This window comes from Gossypium arboreum, chromosome 6 (assembly GCF_025698485.1).
Source record: "Gossypium arboreum isolate Shixiya-1 chromosome 6, ASM2569848v2, whole genome shotgun sequence".
NCBI classification, from domain to species: Eukaryota; Viridiplantae; Streptophyta; class Magnoliopsida; order Malvales; family Malvaceae; genus Gossypium; species Gossypium arboreum.
The window spans coordinates 81,615,880-81,637,290 of record NC_069075.1 but is presented as its reverse complement, the minus strand read 5'-3'; the positions used below and the strand labels follow the sequence as shown (position 1 = coordinate 81,637,290).

General features: G+C 34.8%; 1 protein-coding gene across 3 annotated transcripts; it reads left to right on the top strand.

Moving 5' to 3' along the window:
- The first annotated feature begins 321 nt into the window (after positions 1-321).
- LOC108484307 (probable choline kinase 1) lies at positions 322-3,822 on the top strand. 3 transcript variants are annotated; one of them, XM_017788045.2, is made up of 9 exons: positions 322-459; positions 562-640; positions 1,101-1,483; positions 1,729-1,850; positions 1,932-2,127; positions 2,761-2,878; positions 2,984-3,031; positions 3,208-3,308; positions 3,397-3,822. In XM_017788045.2, the coding sequence occupies exons 3-9, from the start codon at positions 1,133-1,135 to the stop codon at positions 3,490-3,492; spliced, it is 1,032 nt and encodes a 343-aa protein (XP_017643534.1). In that variant the 5' UTR covers positions 322-459; positions 562-640; positions 1,101-1,132; the 3' UTR covers positions 3,493-3,822. The 3 variants fall into 3 exon arrangements, 2 of the variants coding, with proteins under 2 accessions (XP_017643534.1, XP_052886097.1); XM_053030137.1 differs by having other exon boundaries at positions 394-640; XR_008284427.1 differs by lacking the exons at positions 2,984-3,031; positions 3,208-3,308; positions 3,397-3,822 and adding an exon at positions 2,349-2,611 and having other exon boundaries at positions 394-640; positions 2,761-2,847.
- The last annotated feature ends 17,589 nt before the right edge of the window (positions 3,823-21,411 follow it).

Below are 21,411 nucleotides of genomic sequence, written 5' to 3'. Positions count from 1 at the left end.
ATGAAACATAATTTACTTGATACCTATTTAGGAGTGAAATAATACATACCAACGGATAAAATTAATACCGATTATCATGATACTAAATCAAATTAAAAATTAAAAACCTCCCAACCTAACCGAACTATATCAGCCGCATTCTCTTAAAATCACAAAAGTTGTATAATAAAAATCACAAAAGGAGATAAGATTTAACTTAAGTGGGTTGAAAAATGAGATAAAAAAATGGAATCTTTGATGAACCAAGGTCCAACTCCAACCAAATTCTAGTTAGGGGAAAATCAGAGTCTAGCTGGATGGTTTCCCACGTGTACATGAATAATAGGTCTGTCTCATTTTAACGGATCTTGGGACGTGACAGACAGTGTTACAGGATTCCCCTGCCCCCTCCAATTAAATATTAAGACCGGATAGAAAGAAGACTAGGCGGGAGAGCTTATTGGATCTGCAAAGAGAAAAGTATACTTACTATTATTAATTTAATACAAATCAGCCGCAGTTTTCAGTCGTTGCTTTGGGTCTTTTTTGTTTATATTAAATCTTCTTAGCGTTCTTCTTCAGAGATTCTTGGACTTGGACTCCACAATAAAAGAAACAAAAAGGTTTTGGTGTGCCAGCTTGCAACTTTCTATTCTCTCTGGTGAGTGCTGTTAATGTCTCTTTTTGTGTAAATTCTGTGTTTCTTTCTGGTTTTCTCCATCTTTTGAACTTTTTTGTTGATTTGAGATGAACTCTTTCTTTGACAAGATATAAGGATTTGGAATTGATTAAACCTCGATGGTTGAATTGTTTGCCATATCAAAATATTGAAAGTTTTCCTCAAATGGGGAGATTTTTTTTGTTTTTTAATCCAGTTTTGATATCCAGAGGTTGGCTGGGAAGATCTCCCTTTTATGAATGTATTTGAAGATTTGAGATTGTAACCTTGTTGAAAGGCTTGGATCCTTACGGTTTCCGTTGACTTTTTTGTAGGATTCTTTCTGGGTTATTTCAGTGTTGAATTGTTTGTTTTCTTTTCAAAGACTATATTGTTATTTTATCTTAATTTTATGAAAGTTCTGTGTCGAAGGTATAATCTTTTCTGGGATCTTTGATTATAGGTAAAAGGATAGTCAAAATCTTTGATACGCAAATGGCTATAAAGAAGAATGGATTCATTCCAAGTTCTGCACCAGAAGAACTGAAGAATGTTTTGAAAGCGGTAGCATCCGAATGGGGAGATAAGATCCAAGATATGGAAGAATTCCATGTGATCCCACTGAAGGGAGCTATGACTAACGAGGTTTTTCAGATAAACTGGCCGACAATACATGATGATCTTCATCAGAAGGTGTTGGTCAGGATTTATGGTGAAGGAGTGGAATTGTTTTTCAATAGAGATGATGAGATTAGGACCTTTGAGTGCATGTCCAAGCATGGTCAGGGACCGAGGCTACTTGGGCGGTTTCCTGATGGGAGGATTGAGGAATTCATCCATGCCAGGGTATGTGAAAGTTTCTCTGGAAACTTAAACATTTTATGATTTATCTTTATGTCTAATATTTGCACCACCCCATATTGTACATCTTAACCACAGTTCATATATTACAAGTTGGCTGACTATGATAATCAATTTTAATTGACAACCACTGCTAGATTCAATAGTGAATCAGGGATGTTTTTGCTTCAGGCTTCTATATCTTTTGATATGCTTTTCACCTTTCAATTTTTCTTTCTTTGATATACCAGACACTCTCTGCTGCTGACCTCCGTGACCCTGAAATATCTGCTCTGATAGCAGCTAAATTGAGAGAGTTCCACAATCTGGACATGCCTGGTCCAAAGGATGTGCTTCTCTGGAAGCGATTGAGGTGCCAATATGCACGTTTGATGTTAGTGCTTTTTATATTTTGAGTTGATAAGTAATTTGATCCCTTTTTGCTTCTTACCAGGACCTGGCTTGGTCATGCAAAGAAATTCTGTTCACCAAAAGATGCAAAAGACTTTTGCTTGAATGTTCTAGGTGATGAAATCAACGTACTAGAGAAAGAGTTAGCAAAGGACTATCAAGAAATTGGATTTTGTCACAACGATTTACAATATGGTAACATAATGATGGATGAAGAGACAAGAGCAATTACCCTAATCGTGAGTTTTTCTGCTCAGTTACTATTAGCTGCAAGTATGGCTTCTATACAATGCTTTACTAATACTGCTTATAGTTCTAGACTGCTAATGTGCATTCTGATTGACGTTAAACATGCTTTTGGAGCTATTCCTCTGATCAACATATCTGAAGTTGTTTTATTCAGCTAAACTTCTTGCACTTTTAATTTAGTAGTCGACTATTAAGCATATGGAAATTGCAGATGAGGTCTGTTTGGTGACTGCATTTATAACAAGTTGCAGTTGAACCTTCAGCTGCGCTTGAGTTTATGAAACAAAAAGAAAGCAAACATGAGAAGCCAAGGGACTGGGCCAGCCTCTTTCCTGAGGTTCTTATTTATCTCTTGATGAGCCTAAGCCTATTTATCAGATAAGGATTTCAAAATTTTGAGGCTTTGAGCGTTTGATGATATTTGACGGGCCATGTTTTGTTTGCATTACCTTACTTGTCATCTGCAAATCATAAGTATGTTATCTATTTTCCTCAACTTTATCTACATATTCTTCTGATTCGTTTCTTTTGCATATTGTGTGTAGAATGAGACTTGCAGGATAGATTAATGAAATTTTGTGCTGACTGTGCACGTTTTAAGGTTTGTTAATTCCCTTTTACAGGATTATGAGTATGCAAGTTACAATCCAGTAGCTTACGATCTTGCTAATCACTTTTGTGAGATGGCAGCAAATTATCATACTGAGACTCCCCATCTTTTGGACTACAGCATATACCCTGGTGTGTAACGGTTATAAATTAGAAACATCCCATGTTCTTTGGCTTCAGCCATCCTGCATTTTCGGGTCTAATCATATACCTGTTCCTCTTGCCTTTGGATAACAGATATGGAGCAGCGCCGGAGATTCATCTGTGCATATCTCAGATCTTCAGGTTGGGTATCATTCTCTGCATACTGTATAGAAAAGAATCTGGCTAGAACATACTCTTATCTATCTCTATTTGACCGTTAACCTTAGACATGAATATATATGCACCTATGTGAAATAAATCTATATCCATCCCATATGATTGTAATTAAGAGTGATGTCTTGAACTGCTGCATGAAGGTAACGAACCCATTGATGCTGAAGTGGAGCAGCTACTTATCGATGCAGAGAAATACACTCTTGCTAATCATCTGTTTTGGGGCTTATGGGGAATTATCTCGGTAGGTGTTTCTGCACTATCTCTGTTTACTTCCCATTAGCTTAATGGGGAGAGTTTTCGAGGACTAATTCTCTGGTCGACATTTTCAGGGTCATGTAAACAAGATAGACTTTGATTACCTGGAGTATGCAAGGCAGAGATTTCAGCAGTACTGGTTAAGCAAGCCCTTGCTCTTGGGTTCCTGACTCCTGAGCCATTGCCCATGTTAACAAATAACAATGTGGCCTTAAACTGCACCTATAGATTTACGAAGGTTATGTATAATAAACCTTGTTTGTTGGTGGTCCCTATAAAAAAATACACTTGTAAATAACATAGTTTTGAGTTTGGTTGGGGATTATGCATTTATAAGATAGGGCTGGATAAAACTTATTTATTCCATTAGAGTAAGCCAAATAAATAGAAAAGGATTGTAGCATTAATCAGGAAACAAATCCCTTGTAAAAACTTCTTAAAAGGTCTCAACTGACTTTTGTTGAAATATCTATCTAATTAATTCTAAAATTATCCCATAATTAACAGACCCTTCCCCGATCAAGTTGTGGAATATATAGGGTTATTGGGCAATTTTGCCACTATATTATGGGTAGATATTGGAATGCTTTGCTTATGATTGATTTTTGCCCATGTAATTTTAAAATATAGATAAATTTAAGTTTATTTTACAAAGTTTTCATTTAAGTTACCGAACTATTCAAAAGTTTTTATTTAAGTCATTGGGTTGTTAAGTTTTTTTTTTTTAAAGTTTTGCCAACAAGCTCTAAGCGACGATTCGATGATCAGTATGGTGGATCAATACTTGTTGACTAATAGAAGAACATACATGTAACACCTTTAATCCGTCTCCATTATCGAATTAGGGTTATGAGCATTATCTATCAAATCATAACCAATAATGACCTTTAAAAGCAATTAATCAATTCAAATAATAACATTCAAACTAATATTTATTCATGGCATAAGCATGGTTATGGACTTTAATTTGAGCTTACGAGATCATAAAAATAAGTTTGGAATATCCAGGGACCAATTTGAAATAAATCAAGAAATTTTGGAAAACTTTGAAAACAAGGGTCACACAACCATGTGGCCAGACCATGTAAGATAGCCCAGAACGTGTGAGTATTCGAAGTATGGGGCACACGGTCTTGTCCCAGCCTGCGTGTCTGCCTGTGTGGGTATTCAAAATAGGGCCACATGGTTGTGTCGCAGGTCGTGTGCCAAACTATGTGAAACCTGTACCTAAAATAATATTGACACACGACTATGTAAGGTGACCATGTATGGCACATGGCCGTGTGACAGCCCGTGTGCTACAGAAGTTGCCCCTAAAACAAGCCAAATCAAGCACCAATTCTTGCACACCAAGACATACCATTCCCTTATGCATTTATATGATCAAAACACATTCAAACACACTCCAAAAAGTACCAAATCAACCATCCTATAAGACCTAACCAATATGCCAACAAAGGAATCACAATTCACATATCATACTTAATCCAATTCAACATTTCAAGATCATTCATTTTACATAAATCAAACATACCAAAACCATTTCATACATACATATCATTCAACCATGATTTATCTATCATCACATGGGCATGCATTAGTGTTCAACAACATAGCTATTTACACCATTATTTACAAATCATCAATTAAAAAAACATTAAGGCATACACAAGCTTGGCACCAAAACATTAAGGCATACACAAGTTTGGCACCATTCAAACATACCAAGTTAACAATTAAGCTTTATCACATGCCGTTTATAACTTTATACCAAAAGAACCAAAATCTACCAAAATGATGATTAGATAGTATGATCGTGCCCCGACGCGATTCCAACCAATTGAGCTTCTAATGATCTACAAACAATGAAAAGCAACTATATAAGCAACTACTGTTTAGTAAGCTTGTAAAAAGGAAATACTAAATTTACTGAACATAAAATGATTAAACCATTCAAACATTGCTCATTAGATCATATGGAGATTTTCCTTTCCTTTCCTATTCACAACTCTTCACATAGTTAGTAGATACATTTACAAACATATCAACCAATGAAACATGGCACATATCATGAAAAGTATTTCAATATATAAATCATCCATCACATAATCCATTTGTTACCTTTCAATCCAATTACACATTACATTTACCATTCCATATTGTAACAGCCCGGTTTAGACCCTAGTCGGAACAGTGGTTTTGGGACCACGATTCTGAGTCAGAAAAATAATTTAATATTATTTTTGGTGTTTAAAGTATGTGAATTAATATGTGTGAAAATTTTATCGCTTGTGTGCTCGATTTAATAAAAAGGACTTACTCGTGTACAATGCAAAAGTGACCTGCTATATGTTAAAAGTGCTTAAATGCTATGGCTTATTAATTAAGAGGTCCTTATGATGAAATTAGACCTTAGTTAGTGTTAATGGACATTAATGGTCATCCATTAATTGATTTTATATGTTTATAACCAAGGTTAAAATTGTAAATTGGTTTGATCATGTTCATGCTTAATTAAAAGTTCGTTTTTGTTCCGTTTTTGATGATTTTTACGTTTTTATAATCGTTGCTTCGTGTTCTAGCTAGCCCATGCTTGAATTTTTGAATTTCATGATGATTTTGAGATATGCCATGGATGAATCCATGAGTTTTGTGTTGTTAATTGATGAAAAATGAAAGATATGTGTTGGGTTAATATGTTTTGTATTGGGATTTTTGATGAATTTGATTATTATGGGCTAATTTGTGAAAATGAGAAATTAAAAGGTTAAAATGTGAAATAAGTGAAAATTATGGGCTTGTAGAGACTATATGAAAATTCGGCTAAGCATTAGAAATGTGAAATTATATGTATTTTGTGATTTTATGAAATAGGGACTAAAATGTCAAAATGTGAAATTTTAGGGGCTAAAGTGTAAAATGCCCTAATTATGTGTTTGTGGATTGAAATGAATAAACGTGTGATTAAATTAGTGAAATCTAAATTTATATAGATCAAGAACGAAAGAAATTAAAATTAGATCAGGGAAAGTCAAAGGTTGTAGAAAAATCGACTCGGTTAGCCGTTCTCATTTCCGAGGTAAGTTCATATGCAAATAAATGTATTTCAATTGAATAATATATGTTTGATTGTTGTGCCAATGTATTGAATTGCTATGAGAGCTGAATAATTGAATCCGAGAAAGTATCGACAAAGTTACCACATCCGAAAGCCCCGCATGAACCATAGGAATAGTAAAGGATACATATGTCATGACATAGGATTCCGAGGTGTGATATTGTGTAAGACCACGTCTGGGACGTTGGCATCGACTTGATATTTACGTGTAAGACCATGTCTGGGACATCGACATCGTATATGATTTCATGTAAGACCTTGTTTGGGACAGTGGCATCGTTATTTGATTACATGTAATACCACGTCTGAGACGTTGGCATTGTACGAATTTTCTGAGCTATCCAAGTATCTATATTGCTTCTGAACGGTTCAACAGGAATTATTGAGAAATAAATGATCAAGTGAATATGTATCCGATTCAGGTAAGTACGAAAGGTATATAAAATTTGACAACGAGAAGTAAAAATGAATATGATCATTTGAGATGTGAACTATATGAAAATGTGATGTGTTTATAAGCAAGTGATGATGAACAATTGAGATATATGAGAAATATAATCTTGCAATTGTGTTTTTGCCATGATTCATATGTATGAATTGGTTTATAATTGTTTATGTGATAAGGTTATTTGTGTATGGCTTACTAAGATTTTGAAAGCTTACTTGGTGTGTCTTTTCCTTTGTTTTTAGATTATTGAAGCTACTGTGAGCTCGAGGATTGTTGTGGATTGTTATCACACTATCAAATAATATTTTGGTACTTTTTGAAGTTGTATATGTTAATGTATGGCATGTATAGGCTAGAGATGTGAAAATCTTGCAATGTGATATAGCTTGATTGTGGTTTAGACTATGGATTGTTTTTGGCATAAGTTATGTGATGAATTATGGTGTTTATAATAGGTTCAAATATGGTTTAATGAAAATGGTCATTTTGGTAAGTTTGATATGAAATTAAGTTAGGGATTTGTTATGCTTTTGGTAAAAGAATTGATGTGAAATTAGTAATGTTAATCATAAATGAATGAATGGATTTAGTATGTAAATTTGATATGTTTTGGTATGAAAAATGAGTATAACATTGATTGGTCAAAGTATGGCATGAAATGTGCATGTGTTGGAGTTCATTTTGGTTAAAAATGTTGTATGATTGATGTTTGATTTGGGACTTGTAGGGATGACCCTTAAGGGTGGTAAATTATCTTTGCAAATGTCCTATTTTTGTCTGCACGGGCAAAGACACGGGCGTGTGTCTCAGCAGTGTGTGACACACGATCATGTTACATGGCCGTGTGTCCCCTGGGGTAGTCCTACAATTAAAAGTCAGTATCGAGCATAGCCTAGACACACGGGCGTGTCTGGTGGCCATGTGAGGCACACAGTCTTGGCATATGGGCATGTGATGCCATTTTGAAGGGTACATGCGCTAGACACACGGACGTGTGGTCGGCGGTGTGACCTAAGTCAGTTTTGAGCACGGCTTTGATACACGGGGGTGTCCTTGGCCGTGTGGTACAAGTCAATATGTATGCTCTATTTTTACACGGCTTATGACCCGAGCATGTCTGGTAACCGTGTGAGTCACACTACCTGCTCACATGGGCGTGTGATCTATGAATGCAAAATTTTTTTTAATGTCCCGAAACTTTTATATATGATCAGTTTAGTCCTAAACCACTCTTAAGTATGTTTTAACATTTTTTATAACTTTGTGAGGGACAATGTGAATGTTTGTGAATAGTTTATGATAATGTATGCATGTATTTGATTGACATGTAATATCTGGTAATGCCTTGTAACCTTATTCTGGCGATGGATAAGGGTTAGGGGTGTTACATTTTATTGGTACTAGAGCTACGGTTGTGTGAGAGTCTAGCTATACATACCATATATTTAAAATGAGATAGTGTGATGATTCCTGACAATTAAAATGTGTTTTTATATAGCAAATGGATCCCGAACTAGCCGTAGCTAACGATGTTGAAAGTAATGCACCTGCTTCCGCTCAAAGGGCAGTGCAATCCAATTCTAGACTTGTTTCGAGTAGCCACGAGGAAGAGGCTAAGTAAGCCTTTTGCCAAATGATGAATGATTGGTTCACTCAGTCTATTAGAACCAATCCGGTTGTGCCACAACCTTCACCCCCGCCTAATCCTTCACAAGCCCCTGTCATGCCACAAGCTGTGAATCCAATTCAATTGAATAAGCCTTCAGTTGATAAAATTAGAAAATATGGGGCTAAAGAGTTTCGTGCTACTACTGATGATGATGCTGAGAGAGATGAGTTATGGCTCGAGAATACAATACGAGTGTTTGATGAAATGTCATGTACTCCAAACAAATGTCTTAAATGTGCAGTTTCATTTCTGAGAGATACAGCGTACCATTGGTGGAAAACAGTGATATCAGTGGTTCCGAAAGAACAAGTCACTTGGGAGTTCTTTCAGGCAGAGTTTAGAAAGAAGCACATTAGTTAGAGATTCATAGATCAGAAACGCAAAAAGTTTCTTGAGCTGAAACAGGGTCGTATGTCTGTTATAGAATATGAAAAAGAATTTGTGAGATTAAGTCAATATGCACGAGAATGTGTCTCGACCGAAGCAATAATGTGTAAAAGGTTTGAAGATGGCTTAAATGAAGATATCCATTTGTTAGTCGGGATTCTGGAGATAAAAGAGTTTGTTGTGCTTGTTGAACGAGCGTGTAAAGTTGAAGAACTTGGGAAAGAGAAAAGAAAAGTTGACTCGGAAGCTAGAGAGGTACGAAAAAGATTATCGAATAAGTCATTTCATTCAACATCAAAGAAATTTTGAGATGATTTTAGTCGTTCAAAGGCTACTGAGAGCTATTCTAGACGGAATTGAAACAGACCGCCTGTGAGTTCAAAAGCCATTTCTATAGCTAGTGTCGGTAACGTCAGACCAAATCAACCTGAGTGCAAGCATTGCGGTAAATGACATCCTGGTAATTGTAGATTGAATGATCGAGCTTGTTTCAAATGTGGATCATTAGATCATTTCATTCGTGATTGTCTCGAGTTGGTTTAATAAGAGATAGTACAGAATACGAGGCCGAGTAACACGACAGCTCGTGGTAGACCACCCAAAAATACGAGTAATGTGGTGGCAATCAGAGAATGACTAAAGACATGGCTGTGAGATCTGAAGCCCGAGAACTTGCCAGAGCTTATGCTATTCATGCTCGCGAAGAAGGTTCATCTCCAAATGTTATTACAGGTACTTTCACTCTCTATGATACTACTGTGATTGCATTGATAGATCCTGGATCAACTCATTCATATGTATGTGAAAATTTAGTATCCAGTAAGACTTTACTTGTAGAGTCTACTTAATTTGTGATTAGAGTATCGAACCCCTTAGGCAGATGTGTCTTAGTTGATAAAGTTTGTAAGAACTGTCTATTGATGATTCGAGATTTCTATTTTTCGGCCGATCTGATGTTGTTGCCATTCAATGAATTTGATATAATTCTGGGTATGGATTGGTTAACATTGCATGATGTGATAGTGAATTGCAAATGAAAGACGATTGATCTGAGATGTCAGAACAATGAGATAATTCGGATTGAGTTTAACGATTTGAATGGTTTGCCATTAGTGATTTCTTCGATGTTAGCTCAGAAATATGTAAGAAAGGGTTGTGAAGTTTATTTGGCTTATGTGCTTGACTCAAAAGTGACTGAAAAGAAGATTGAATTAGTATCTATTGTGTGTGAGTATCCGAATCTGTTTCCTGATGAGTTACTGGGTTTACCACCGATCCGAGAGGTTGAGTTTTACATTGAGTTAATGTCAGGAACTACTTCGATATCAATAGCTTCGTATAGAAAGGCACTGGCTGAATTAAAAGAACTGAAAGCTCAACTGCAAGAGTTGACTGATAGAGGATTTGCACGACCGAGTTATTCGCCTTAGAGTGCTCCCGTATTGTTTGTGAAAAAGAAAGACGGAACTATAAGAATGTGCTTCAATTATCGACAACTCAATAAAGTGACAATCAAGAACAAATATCCTCTGCCCAGAATAGATGATTTGTTTGATCAGTTAAAAGGAGCTACAGTATTTTCAAAGATAGATTTGAGGTTGGGTTACTATCAGCTACGAGTTAAAGACTTTGATGTGCCAAACACTGCTTTCCGAACAAGGTACGAACATTATGAGTTTTTAGTTATGTCTTTTGGACTAACAAATGCACCAGTTATTTTTATGGACTTGATGAACCGAATATTCAGACTGTACTTAGATCAATTTTTCGTTTTTTTTATTGATGACATATTGATATATTCACATGATGAAATTGAACATGCCAAACATTTGAGAATAGTGTTACAGACTTTGTGTGATAAGTTATATGCGAAGTTCAGTAAATGTGAATTCTAGTTGCACGAAGTCAGTCTTCTGGGACATATAGTGTCAACATCAGGTATCTGAGTTGATCCGAGCAAAATTTCAGCTATCTTAGATTGGAAGCCTCCGAGAAATGTATCCGAAGTCTGTAGTTTTCTGGGACTTGCTAGTTATTATAGACGATTTGTGAAAGGCTTTTCAATGATTGCAAATCTAATGACGAAGTTGCTATAGAAAGATGTTAAATTCGAGTGGTCAAAAAAGTGTCAGAAAAGTTTTAATCAGTTGAAAGCTTTGTTGACTAAAGTTCCAATGTTAGTACAGTAAGAATCGGGTAAAGAATTTGTGATTTATAGTGATGCATCGTTAAATGGTATGGGTTGTTTTTTGATACAGGAAGGAAAAGTCATAGCTTATGCCTCGAGACAGTTAAAGCCATATGAAAAGAACTATCCGACACATGATTTAGAGTTAGCAGCTATCGTGTTTACACTGCAGCTATCGTGTTTGCATTGAAGATTTGGCGCCACTATTTGTTTGGAGAGAAATGTCATGTTTATTCAAATCACAAGAGTTTGAAATATCTGATGACTCAAAAAGATTTGAATTTGAGACAGCAGAGATGGCTAGAATTGCTAAAAGACTACGAGCTAGTAATTAACTACCATTCGAGAAAAGCAAATGTTGTTGCTGATGCATTAAGCAAGAAATCTTTGTTTGCTTTACGTGCAATGAATACTCAATTGGATTTATCTGATGACGGCTCAATTGTAACTGAGTTGAAAGCGAGACCGTTGTTTTTACAACAGATTTGTGAAGCTCAGAAAGTTGATAATGAAATGTTAGCAAAACGAGCTCAGTGTGATTCGAACCTTGATTTAGAATTTCAAGTTGAAAATGATGATTGTTTGAGATTCAAAGGTTGAATATGTGTTCCAAAAAATTCAGAGTAAATTTAGATGATTTTGAATGAAGTTCATAGTAGTCGTTTATCTGTACATCTGGGAAGCACGAAAATGTATAATGATTTGAAATAGTTTTATTAGTGGCTTGGTATGAAGCGTGATATCTCTGAATTTGTTTCGAAGTGTTTAATCTATCAGCAAGTCAAAGCTAAGCATCAGGTACCGTTTGGGTTACTACAGTCAATTATGATTCCCGAGTGGAAATGGGACAGAATTACGATGGATTTTGTTTCGGGTTTGCCTCTGTCACCAAGAAAGAAAGATGCGGTCCGGGTAGTGGTTGATAGACTGACTAAATCTGCCTATTTCATTCCGGTGCGTACGGATTATTCGCTTGATAAACTTGCTGAGTTGTACATCTCCGAGGTTGTGAGATTGCACGGAGTACCTATTTCTATTGTTTCGAATAGAGATCCGAGATTTACATCGCAGTTTTGGAAGAAACTACAAGATGCATTAGGTACAAAGCTACATTTTAGTACTGCTTTTCATGCACAGACTGATGGACAATCTGAGTGGATTATTCAGATACTCGAGGTTATGTTGAGATACTGCATTCTTGAGTTTGAAGGTACGTGGGAACGGTACTTGACATTAATTGAATTTGCGTATAATAATAGTTTTCAATCGAGTATAAAAATGGAACCTTACGAAGCTTTATACGGTTGCAAATGGCAAACACCTTTGTATTGGACTAAGCTCAGTGAGAATAAGATACGCGGTGTTGATTTGATCAAAGAAACTGAACAGAAAGTGAAAATGATTCGTGATAGTTTGAAAGTGGCGTCAGATCGTCAGAAATCATATACAGAATTGAAACAAAAAGATATTGAGTTTGAAATCGGGGATAAAGTGTTTTGGAAGTATCTCCGTGGAAGAAAATACTTCAGTTCGGCAGAAAAGGCAAATTGAATCCGGGGTTCATGGATCGTTTGAGATTATTAAGCGTATCAGGCCAGTTGCTTACAGATTGTTGTTGCCATCTTAGCTAGATTCATAATGTATTTCATGTATCAATGCTTCAACGATACCGATCTGATCCCTCACATGTGATTACTCCGTCTAAGATTGAAATTAACCCTGATATGACATATAAAGAAGAACCGATCCGGATTTTAGATCGCGAGGTTAAAGAATTGAGAAATAAGAAAATTTCTTTAGTGAAAATCTTATGGCATTGACACGGGGTTGAAGAAGCTACGTGGGAGCCTAAAGATACTATAAGAAAACAATATCCAAATCTATTTGCTGGTAAGATTTTCGGGGACGAAAATCCCTAAGGGGGGAGAGTTATAACAACCCGGTTTAGACCCTAGTCGGAATAGTGGTTTCGAGACCACGAATTTGAGTTATAAAAATATTTTAATATTATTTTTTGTGTTTATAGTATGTAAATTAATATGTGTGAAAGTTTCGTGTGAAAATTTCATCGTTTGTGTGCTTGATTTTATAAAAGGACTTAATCGCGTAAAATGCAAAAGTGACCTGCTATATGTTAAAAGTGCTTAAATGCTATGGCTTATTAATTGAGAGGTCCTTATGATGAAATTAAACCTTAGATAGTATTAATGGACATTAATGGTCATCCATTAATCGATTTTATATGTTTATAACCAAGGTTAAAATTTTAAATTGGTTAATTAAGTCATATTAAATAAAACCAAATTAAAATTATGTGTTATCCTCAACCTTATTGCCAAATTTGAAGAATAAAAGAAATCTTGAAGGTGTTTTTAGGGTTCAGCCATGTTCATGCTTAATTAAAGACCCGTTTTTGTTTCGTTTTCAATGATTTTTACGTTTTTGTAATCATTGCTTCATGTTCTAGCTAGCCTATGCTTGAATTTTTGAATTTGATGATGTTTTGAGATATGCCATGGATGAATCCATGAGTTTTGTGTTGTTAATTGATGAAAAATGAAAGATATGTGTTGGGTTAATATGTTTTGTATTGGGATTTTTGATGAATTTGATTATTATGGGCTAATTTGTGAAAATGAGAAATTGAAAGGTTAAAATGTGAAATAAGTGAAAATTATGGGCTACTAGAGACTATATGAAAATTCGGCTAAGCATGAGAAATGTTAAATTATGTGTATTTTGTGATTTTATGAAATAGGGACTAAAATGTCAAAATGTAAAATTTTAGGGGCTAAAGTGTAAACCCTAATTATGTGTTTGTGGATTGAAATGAATAAATGTGTGATTAAATTAGTAAAATCTAAATTTATATAGATCAAGAACGAAAGAAATCAAAATTAGATCAGGGAAAGTCGAAGGTTGTAGAATAATCGACTCGTTTAGCTGTTCTCATTTCCGAGGTAAGTTCATATGGAGATAAATATCTTTCAATTGAATAATATATGTTTGATTGTTGTGCAAATTTATTGAATTGCTATGAGAGCTGAATAATTGAATTCGAGAAAGAATCGACAAAGTTACGACATCTGAAAGCCTTATACGAACCATAGGAATAGTAAAGGATACATATGTTATGACATAGGATTCCGAGGTGTGATATTGTGTAAGAGTACGTCTGGGACGTTGGCATCAACTTTAGATTTACGTGTAAGACCATGCCTGGGACATCGGCATCGTATATGATTTCGTGTAAGACCCTATCTGGGACAGTGACATCGATATTTGATTAAATGTAAGACCACGTCTGGGACGTTGGCATTGTACAAGCTTTTCGAACTATTCAAGTATCTTTATTGCTTCTGAATGGTTGAACGGGCATTATTGAGAAATAAATGATCAAGTGAATATGTATCCGATTCAGGCACGTACAAAAGGTATATAAAATTTGACAAGGAGAAGTAAAAATGAATATGATCATTTGAGATGTGAACTATATGAAAATGTGATGTGTTTATAAGCAAGTGATTATGAACAATTGAGCTATATGAGAAATATGATCTTACAATTGTGTTTTTTCCATGATCAATATGTATGAATTGGTCTATAATTGTTTATGTGATAAGTTTATTTGTGTATGGCTTAGTAAGCTTTTGAAAGCTTACTTGGTGTGTCTTTTCCTTTGTTTTTAGATTATCGAAGCTACTGTGAGCTCAAGGATCGTTGTGGATCGTCATCACACTATCAAATAATATTTTGGTACTTTTTGAAGTTGTATATGTTTGAGATGTGAAAATCTTGCAATATGATATAGCTTGATTGTGGTTTAGACTATGGATTGTTTTTGGCATAAGTTATGTGATGAATTATGGTGTTTATAATAGGTTCAAATATGGTTTAATGAAAATGGTCATTTTGGTAAGTTTGATATGAGATTAAGTTAGGGATTTGTTATGCTTTTGGTAAAAGAATTGATGTGAAATTAGTAATGTTAATCATAGATGAATGAATGGATTTAGTATGTGAATTTGATATGTTTTGGTATGAAAAATGAGTATGACATTGATTGGTCAAGGTATGGCATGAAATATGCATGTGTTGGAGTTCATTTTGGTTAAAAATGTTGTATGATTGATGTTTGATTTGGAACTTGTAGGGATGACCCTTAAGGGTGGCAAATTGGCTTTCCAAATATCCTATTTTTGTCCACACGAGTAACGACACGAGCGTGTGTCTCAGCCGTGTGTGACACATGGTCATGTTACACGGCCGTGTGTCCCTTGGGGTAGTCCTACAATTAAAAGTTAGTCTTGAGCACAGCCTAGACGCACGGGCGTGTCTGGTGGCCGTGGCATATTGGCGTGTGAGGCCATTTTGAAGGGTACACGGGCTAGAAACATGGGTGTGTGGTCGGCGGTGTGACCCAAGTCAGTTTCAAGCTAGGCTTTGACACGCGGGCGTGTCCTTAGCCGTGTGGTACAAGTTAGTATGTATGCTCTGTTTTTACACAGCCTATGACATAGGCGTGTCTGGTAAACTTGTGAGTTATACAGCCTGCTCAAACGGGCGTGTGATCTATGAATGCAAAATTTTTTTTAGTGTCCGAAAACTTTTATATGTGATCGGTTTAGTCCTGAACCACTCTTAAGTATGTTGAAAGGTTTCGTATAAATTTGTAAGAGACAATGTGAATGTTTGTGAATAGTTTACGATAATGTATGCATAAATGTATGTGAATGACGTGTAATACCCAGTAATGCCCTGTAACCTTATTCCGGCGATGAATAGGGTTAGGGGTGTTACACATATTCTCAATAAGATAGCTCGTTTCATATACATACCTTTTCATTTTAAACCTTAATTACCTGTTGAACCAAATAGAATAACATCGGCTACTCGAAAAATGCATACACAAAGTGTGCCTTTACATGTAACTATAACCATATCTATAATGCTCACATGAGCTGTAAAATGGGTCTGCTCACACTAGCTATGGGTTGGGATGTTAGCTACATGATTTTGCTCACACAAGCTATGGAGAATCCGCAACAAATGTAGGACCTTAGCCATCAGTAGGACATCTAGGACCAGCACCCGAAACCGTATAATACTTAATGTCATGTCATTTGTATCCTAAGTATTCTCAAGGTTCAAACGGGGCATTTTACATATCCAATCTTTAACTTCTTTCCATTATATCATTTCTAATACATGCATCCATAAATTTCCACATTCTTCATGAATATGCATCAATTGAATAAACATTACGATTTACTCCAAATTACTACTTAACAATCTGTATTCAATCAAAGTTAAACAAAGCATAACCTTAGTTAATAATTCATCCAAAATAGAAATTAACCATTTTACCATTATGCGAACTTACGTCGACAAAAATAGTTGTAAAAACGAAACTGACGACTAATCCGACACTTGAGCTTTTCTTAGGTTTAGATCCGTTTGGTTCGTTTCTTGATATAAATAATAATTTTCATTCAATTAAACCATTTAAATAATGTAATATAATTAATTCAACTTATAACTCTTATCAATGAGAAATTTACAAAATTACCCCTAATGTTTTACCTTTGATGCAATTTAGTCCATAAACCCGAAACTTACAATTTAACCACTTCTAATAAAAATTCATGCTAGCTGGTTTTCCCTTAGTCTTATAATAACCTATATATTTCCTCATTTCACAAAATGTTCATTAAATTTTACTATTTCAACTATTTAATCCCAAACATTAAAATCATTAAAATCACTTAACAAAATACTTATATTTAACTACCAACTTTAATAATCTATCAATTAAAATAAAAAAAAATTCAAACTCATTCATAGAAAGTCCCTATACTTTTAACATTTTTACAAATAGACCCCCGGGTTAGCTAGATTAAGCTACAATGATTACAAAAACATAAAAATTACGAGAAACAGATTCAAAATAGACTTACATGCAAAACACCATCAATGGTCGAACCTTCAAAATTCATCCATGGGGTTTTTCCTTTTCTATTTTTGGTGGAGTATCATATTAAAGAAGATGATGATAAAATTTTATTTTTACTTTACCTAAGTTCTATTTACTTAATTACTATTTTACCCCTTATTTAGTAATTAAACCATCTAATCATTGCAATTCAATAGTGACTAGATTTTACATGTTTTACAAATTAGTACTTATTAATTTATTAGTTATTCAAACAATAAAATTTCTAAACCGAACCTTCATTTACCAAAACAGTAATTCCATAAATATTTAATAAAAAATATTTACACGTTCGATTTACAAAACGAGGTCTCGAAACCCCATTTTTCAAAACCACTTGACTTTCGGAACAACCACTTAGCTATTAATCAATTAACTAAAATTCGTCAAATCAAAATCTATTATAAATTGTAAGTATCTTATATAAATTAAATACTAATTATTATGGATTTTCTCGTCGAATTTGTGGTCTCGAAACCACTGTTTCCTACACCACTAAAAAATGGTATGTTACAATACATTAGATCCATGTTGATTTAACGATCAGTGTTGAAGATTGGAAAAGAAACTGTTTGAATTTTGGATCGTAGATTTGTGACGTCCAAAATTGTGCATTTAAATTATTAATATATTGAATTGTAATTATTTTTATAATAAATTTTCACAAAATTGGTTTATTTTCGATAGTTTTTCTCAGAAGGTGAAGATTGACTTGACAAACACCTCGAAAGGCTTGAACCGTTAGAGAATTTTTGCATCAAGTGAACCAAGAGCAAGGCTGAATATTTTTCCAGCAAAGGATGGTCCAAATTATGATTATTTTATGTACTTTATATTTAATTTTAATTAAAAATTAATTGGGTTAAAATTAATATAAAGCTTGAAAGAGAAAGTGGCCCAGTGTGCTAAGCATTGAAGACTGATCCAACAAGCAAATTGGCATCCCAAAACCATCCAACAAGCCTAAAAGAGAAAGTGACCCAGTGTGTTAAGCATTGAAGATTGATCCAACAAGCAAATTGGTAGCCCAAAAACATCCAACAAGTTGACCCAATCAGCTGAAGTTTTCAAATTTTATGCTTGCAAAACAACCCTCAAAGTTTCTTTAAACTCCATTCAAACCCCTCCACTTTTTGTGCCTTTTAAGATTTTCCCCAAGCTAAATTTAGCAAAGTTTGAAACATTCAAACTTGCTTGTTGTATGACAGCCAAGGAAGAGTGTATGGCTTCTAATTATTTTCTATTTTTAGTAGCCATTCACACCTATAAATACCTACCCTTGCTACCTCATTCAACACACCATTCATTCCCACACATCTCTTTCTTTCACTTGTTTTTCTCTCTTCCATTTCCTTCCTTGTTTTACCATTTCCCTTGCCGATTTCCCTCTTGAAAAAGAGCCTTCTTCCACCTTGGAATAGCATCATTCAATTGTTCGTAGAGGCCAAGGTTCAATAGAACGAGCAGAGAAGAAGATGAGCTCACTAGTCTAACTTTAGAGAAAACCTAGATTTGCTTCCTAGTTCCCTTCTCTTTAATTTTCTTGTTTATGTTATGATTATGAATATGAATGATTGTTGTGTTGTTGTTCTTGTTCTAATTAAAATGACTTAAATTTAATTCGTGTGGATTGATTGCATTTTTGTCCAATTAAATTATTAAAATAATGTTTGTGTTGTTAGAGGCCTTGGTAAGTTGTTTAATTAAATAAAACCATGCTTATGTTATTCTTACATTATAAAATGTAAGGTAACGAATGAATTAATTATTAAACGTATTAAAATTGTAATTAATTGACAAAGTATTTAATTGGTGCATGCTTAATCTTCTAAGGTAGCTGAGGGTTAAATTAGTGACGATATTAAACGATACATTAGCCTTGCGTAACTTGCAAGATTATTGTGATTAAATTGTTTCAATTATAGAAATATATTGTTACCTCACTTTGTGACATCCCTAATTTAACCCTAGTCGGGAAGTGGTTTCGGGACCACAAAACTGGGTCACAAAAACATTTAAATACCTTATTCCATGCCAAATATATGTGAAAATGCATGTGTGAATTTTTAATTCTTTGATTTAGTTAAATTGAACGTGAATTGAAAGAAAAAGGACTCATGTGAAAGGATTTAAATATATGTGGCTAATTTTAAGAGGTTAGTAAAAGAATGAAGTAAAATAGATGGAGTTGCATGTCAAATAGTCCATTTCCTAAGGATAGTGGCCGCCATGACAAGATTATATAAAGGAACATGTTTCCAACATGTTAGGTTAGTGGTGTATGTAGGAAGCCATAAAATAAAAGCTAGCATTAAAGAATTGAAAAAAAATGATGAGCATGGATGCCCCCATTTTCCGTGAATTGAACAAGAAAAACAAAAAAAAAAGTGCTCATCCTTTCTCAAATTTTTGTATTACCGTGAGTGAGGGAGAGGGGGGGGTTTGGAGAAGCTTGGCCATACTTGCAACTAGATTGAGGTATGTTTGATGTCATTCTTTAAGATTCATGCATGTTTTAGTTGTTAGTTTGAAACCTACCTAGCCCATGGCTTAGATTTCTTTGCTATTTGATGGAGATGAAGTTCGGCCATGGAGGTTGTCTTTCTTGGTTAGTATTTTAATGTTGTTGTGACGAAGCATGAAGAGAAGTGAGATGAATGTTTAATAAAAGGAGAGTTTTGTGCCATTGAGTTCTTGTTGTTATATGTGTATGTGCATGAGTATTCGGCCATGCTATAGAATCCATGTTGCAAAATAATTAATGCTTAATGTGATATATAATAGTACTTGTGAATGAGCTTGAGAGTATCTAAATTATTATTTGGAGGTGCCGAATGTGGTCTTGGATGAATTTTAAAGAACAAAGAAATTTTGGGTGACTATAGGTCAAGGACATTCGGCCAAAGGCTTGTGTGCTAGCAAAGTCGGCCTAGATGGGGTAAATGTTAAGTGTTAAATGTTCATGAGATAAAATTTTGTGATTTGATGAATTAATGATGATAGTATAGTTGATGTCATGTATAAATATGTGGCAAGACGGTTAAACTAGTTAATTTATTGATTAAGCTCAAGAAGCTAGAGGTGGAGAATCAAGCAAAGGCAAAGGAAAGAACATCGAGTAGCCGAGTTGGAACCATTTTACCCAATACAAGGTAAGTCATTACATATATTTGATATTGCTTAAATGATTGTAATATCTATGCAATTGTGTTTAATGAGATGAAATATATACAAATGTATGTGTATGAAAAGATGATATTGTTGAACGTAAAAGAGATAGTGAAATGTGTAGGAAGTTTGCTTCGCACTAAGTGTGCGAGAAATAGATGTGTACGGTGATTTAGATTGGCACCGAAGTGTGCGAGCTTGTAATGTATGGCACTAAGTGTGCGAGTTTGGACTATATGGCACTATGTGTGCGGGCTTGAATCACATGGCACTAAGTGTGCGTGATTGAGTATTAAGCACTATGTGTGCAAACTCTACACATATCTCCGATTGAATATTTATATGGAGGTGTGACTTTATCGAGATGAGTATGGACAGCGGAAAGAGTAAGTACCTTGAGTTCATGGCTAATAGATGCTATGTTCATGCTCGGGTGGAGTTGGTAAGATTTAAATCTATGTGATGATTTCAATTGCATTCCGTAAATAAGGTATCGTGGAATAGATGAAAGTTCATTTGATTGCATGATTGTTGCGGAAATGAAATGATGTATGGAAATTGCTTCAAATATCCTATTGAATAGTATATGAAATGTAAATGTATGACTTGGTATGAGATTGATCCGAAGGTCTAAGGAACTATGGTATAGTTCGGTATGGTGGAACACTTGGCCTTGTTTCATTATTTCATTTTATGATAATTTTATTAATGGATGGTTGTGGAATGCTTATAACTTATCGAGTTATAAACTCACTCGGTGTTTTCTTGTCACCCATTTTAGGTTTCTTGGACTCGTCTCCTTTTGGGTGCTCGGAACCGTCAACTAAGTCATCACACCATGAGCAATTTTTGGTATTGTCTTCTTAGTCAACTTAGGAGAACATTTGGCATGTATGGGCTATTTTGTTTTGTTAAATTTTGGGTTGTAAACTTTAAGCCATGTGAAAATGGCCTATGTGGTCGCTTGAGTGGGATGCTAGAATCTATAGCCACGGGTCTTAGAAACCTTAATTTTGATAAGGTGGCCATAATTTGTGTCATGTATGATGGATGATTAGTAAGGCTAAGGAAGGATTCATGAAATTGGCATAGTTCATCGCAGTAACTGTTGCGGACAGC

Bases quoted from the DNA above. Each gene is read 5' to 3' on its own strand.
- LOC108484307 (XM_017788045.2), top strand. From the start codon at position 1,133: ATGGCTATAAAGAAGAATGGATTCATTCCAAGTTCTGCACCAGAAGAA. The intron at 2,879-2,983 runs GTGTGTAACGGT...TTTGGATAACAG, and splicing joins GGACTACAGCATATACCCTG to ATATGGAGCAGCGCCGGAGA. The intron at 3,309-3,396 runs GTAGGTGTTTCT...CGACATTTTCAG, and splicing joins GCTTATGGGGAATTATCTCG to GGTCATGTAAACAAGATAGA.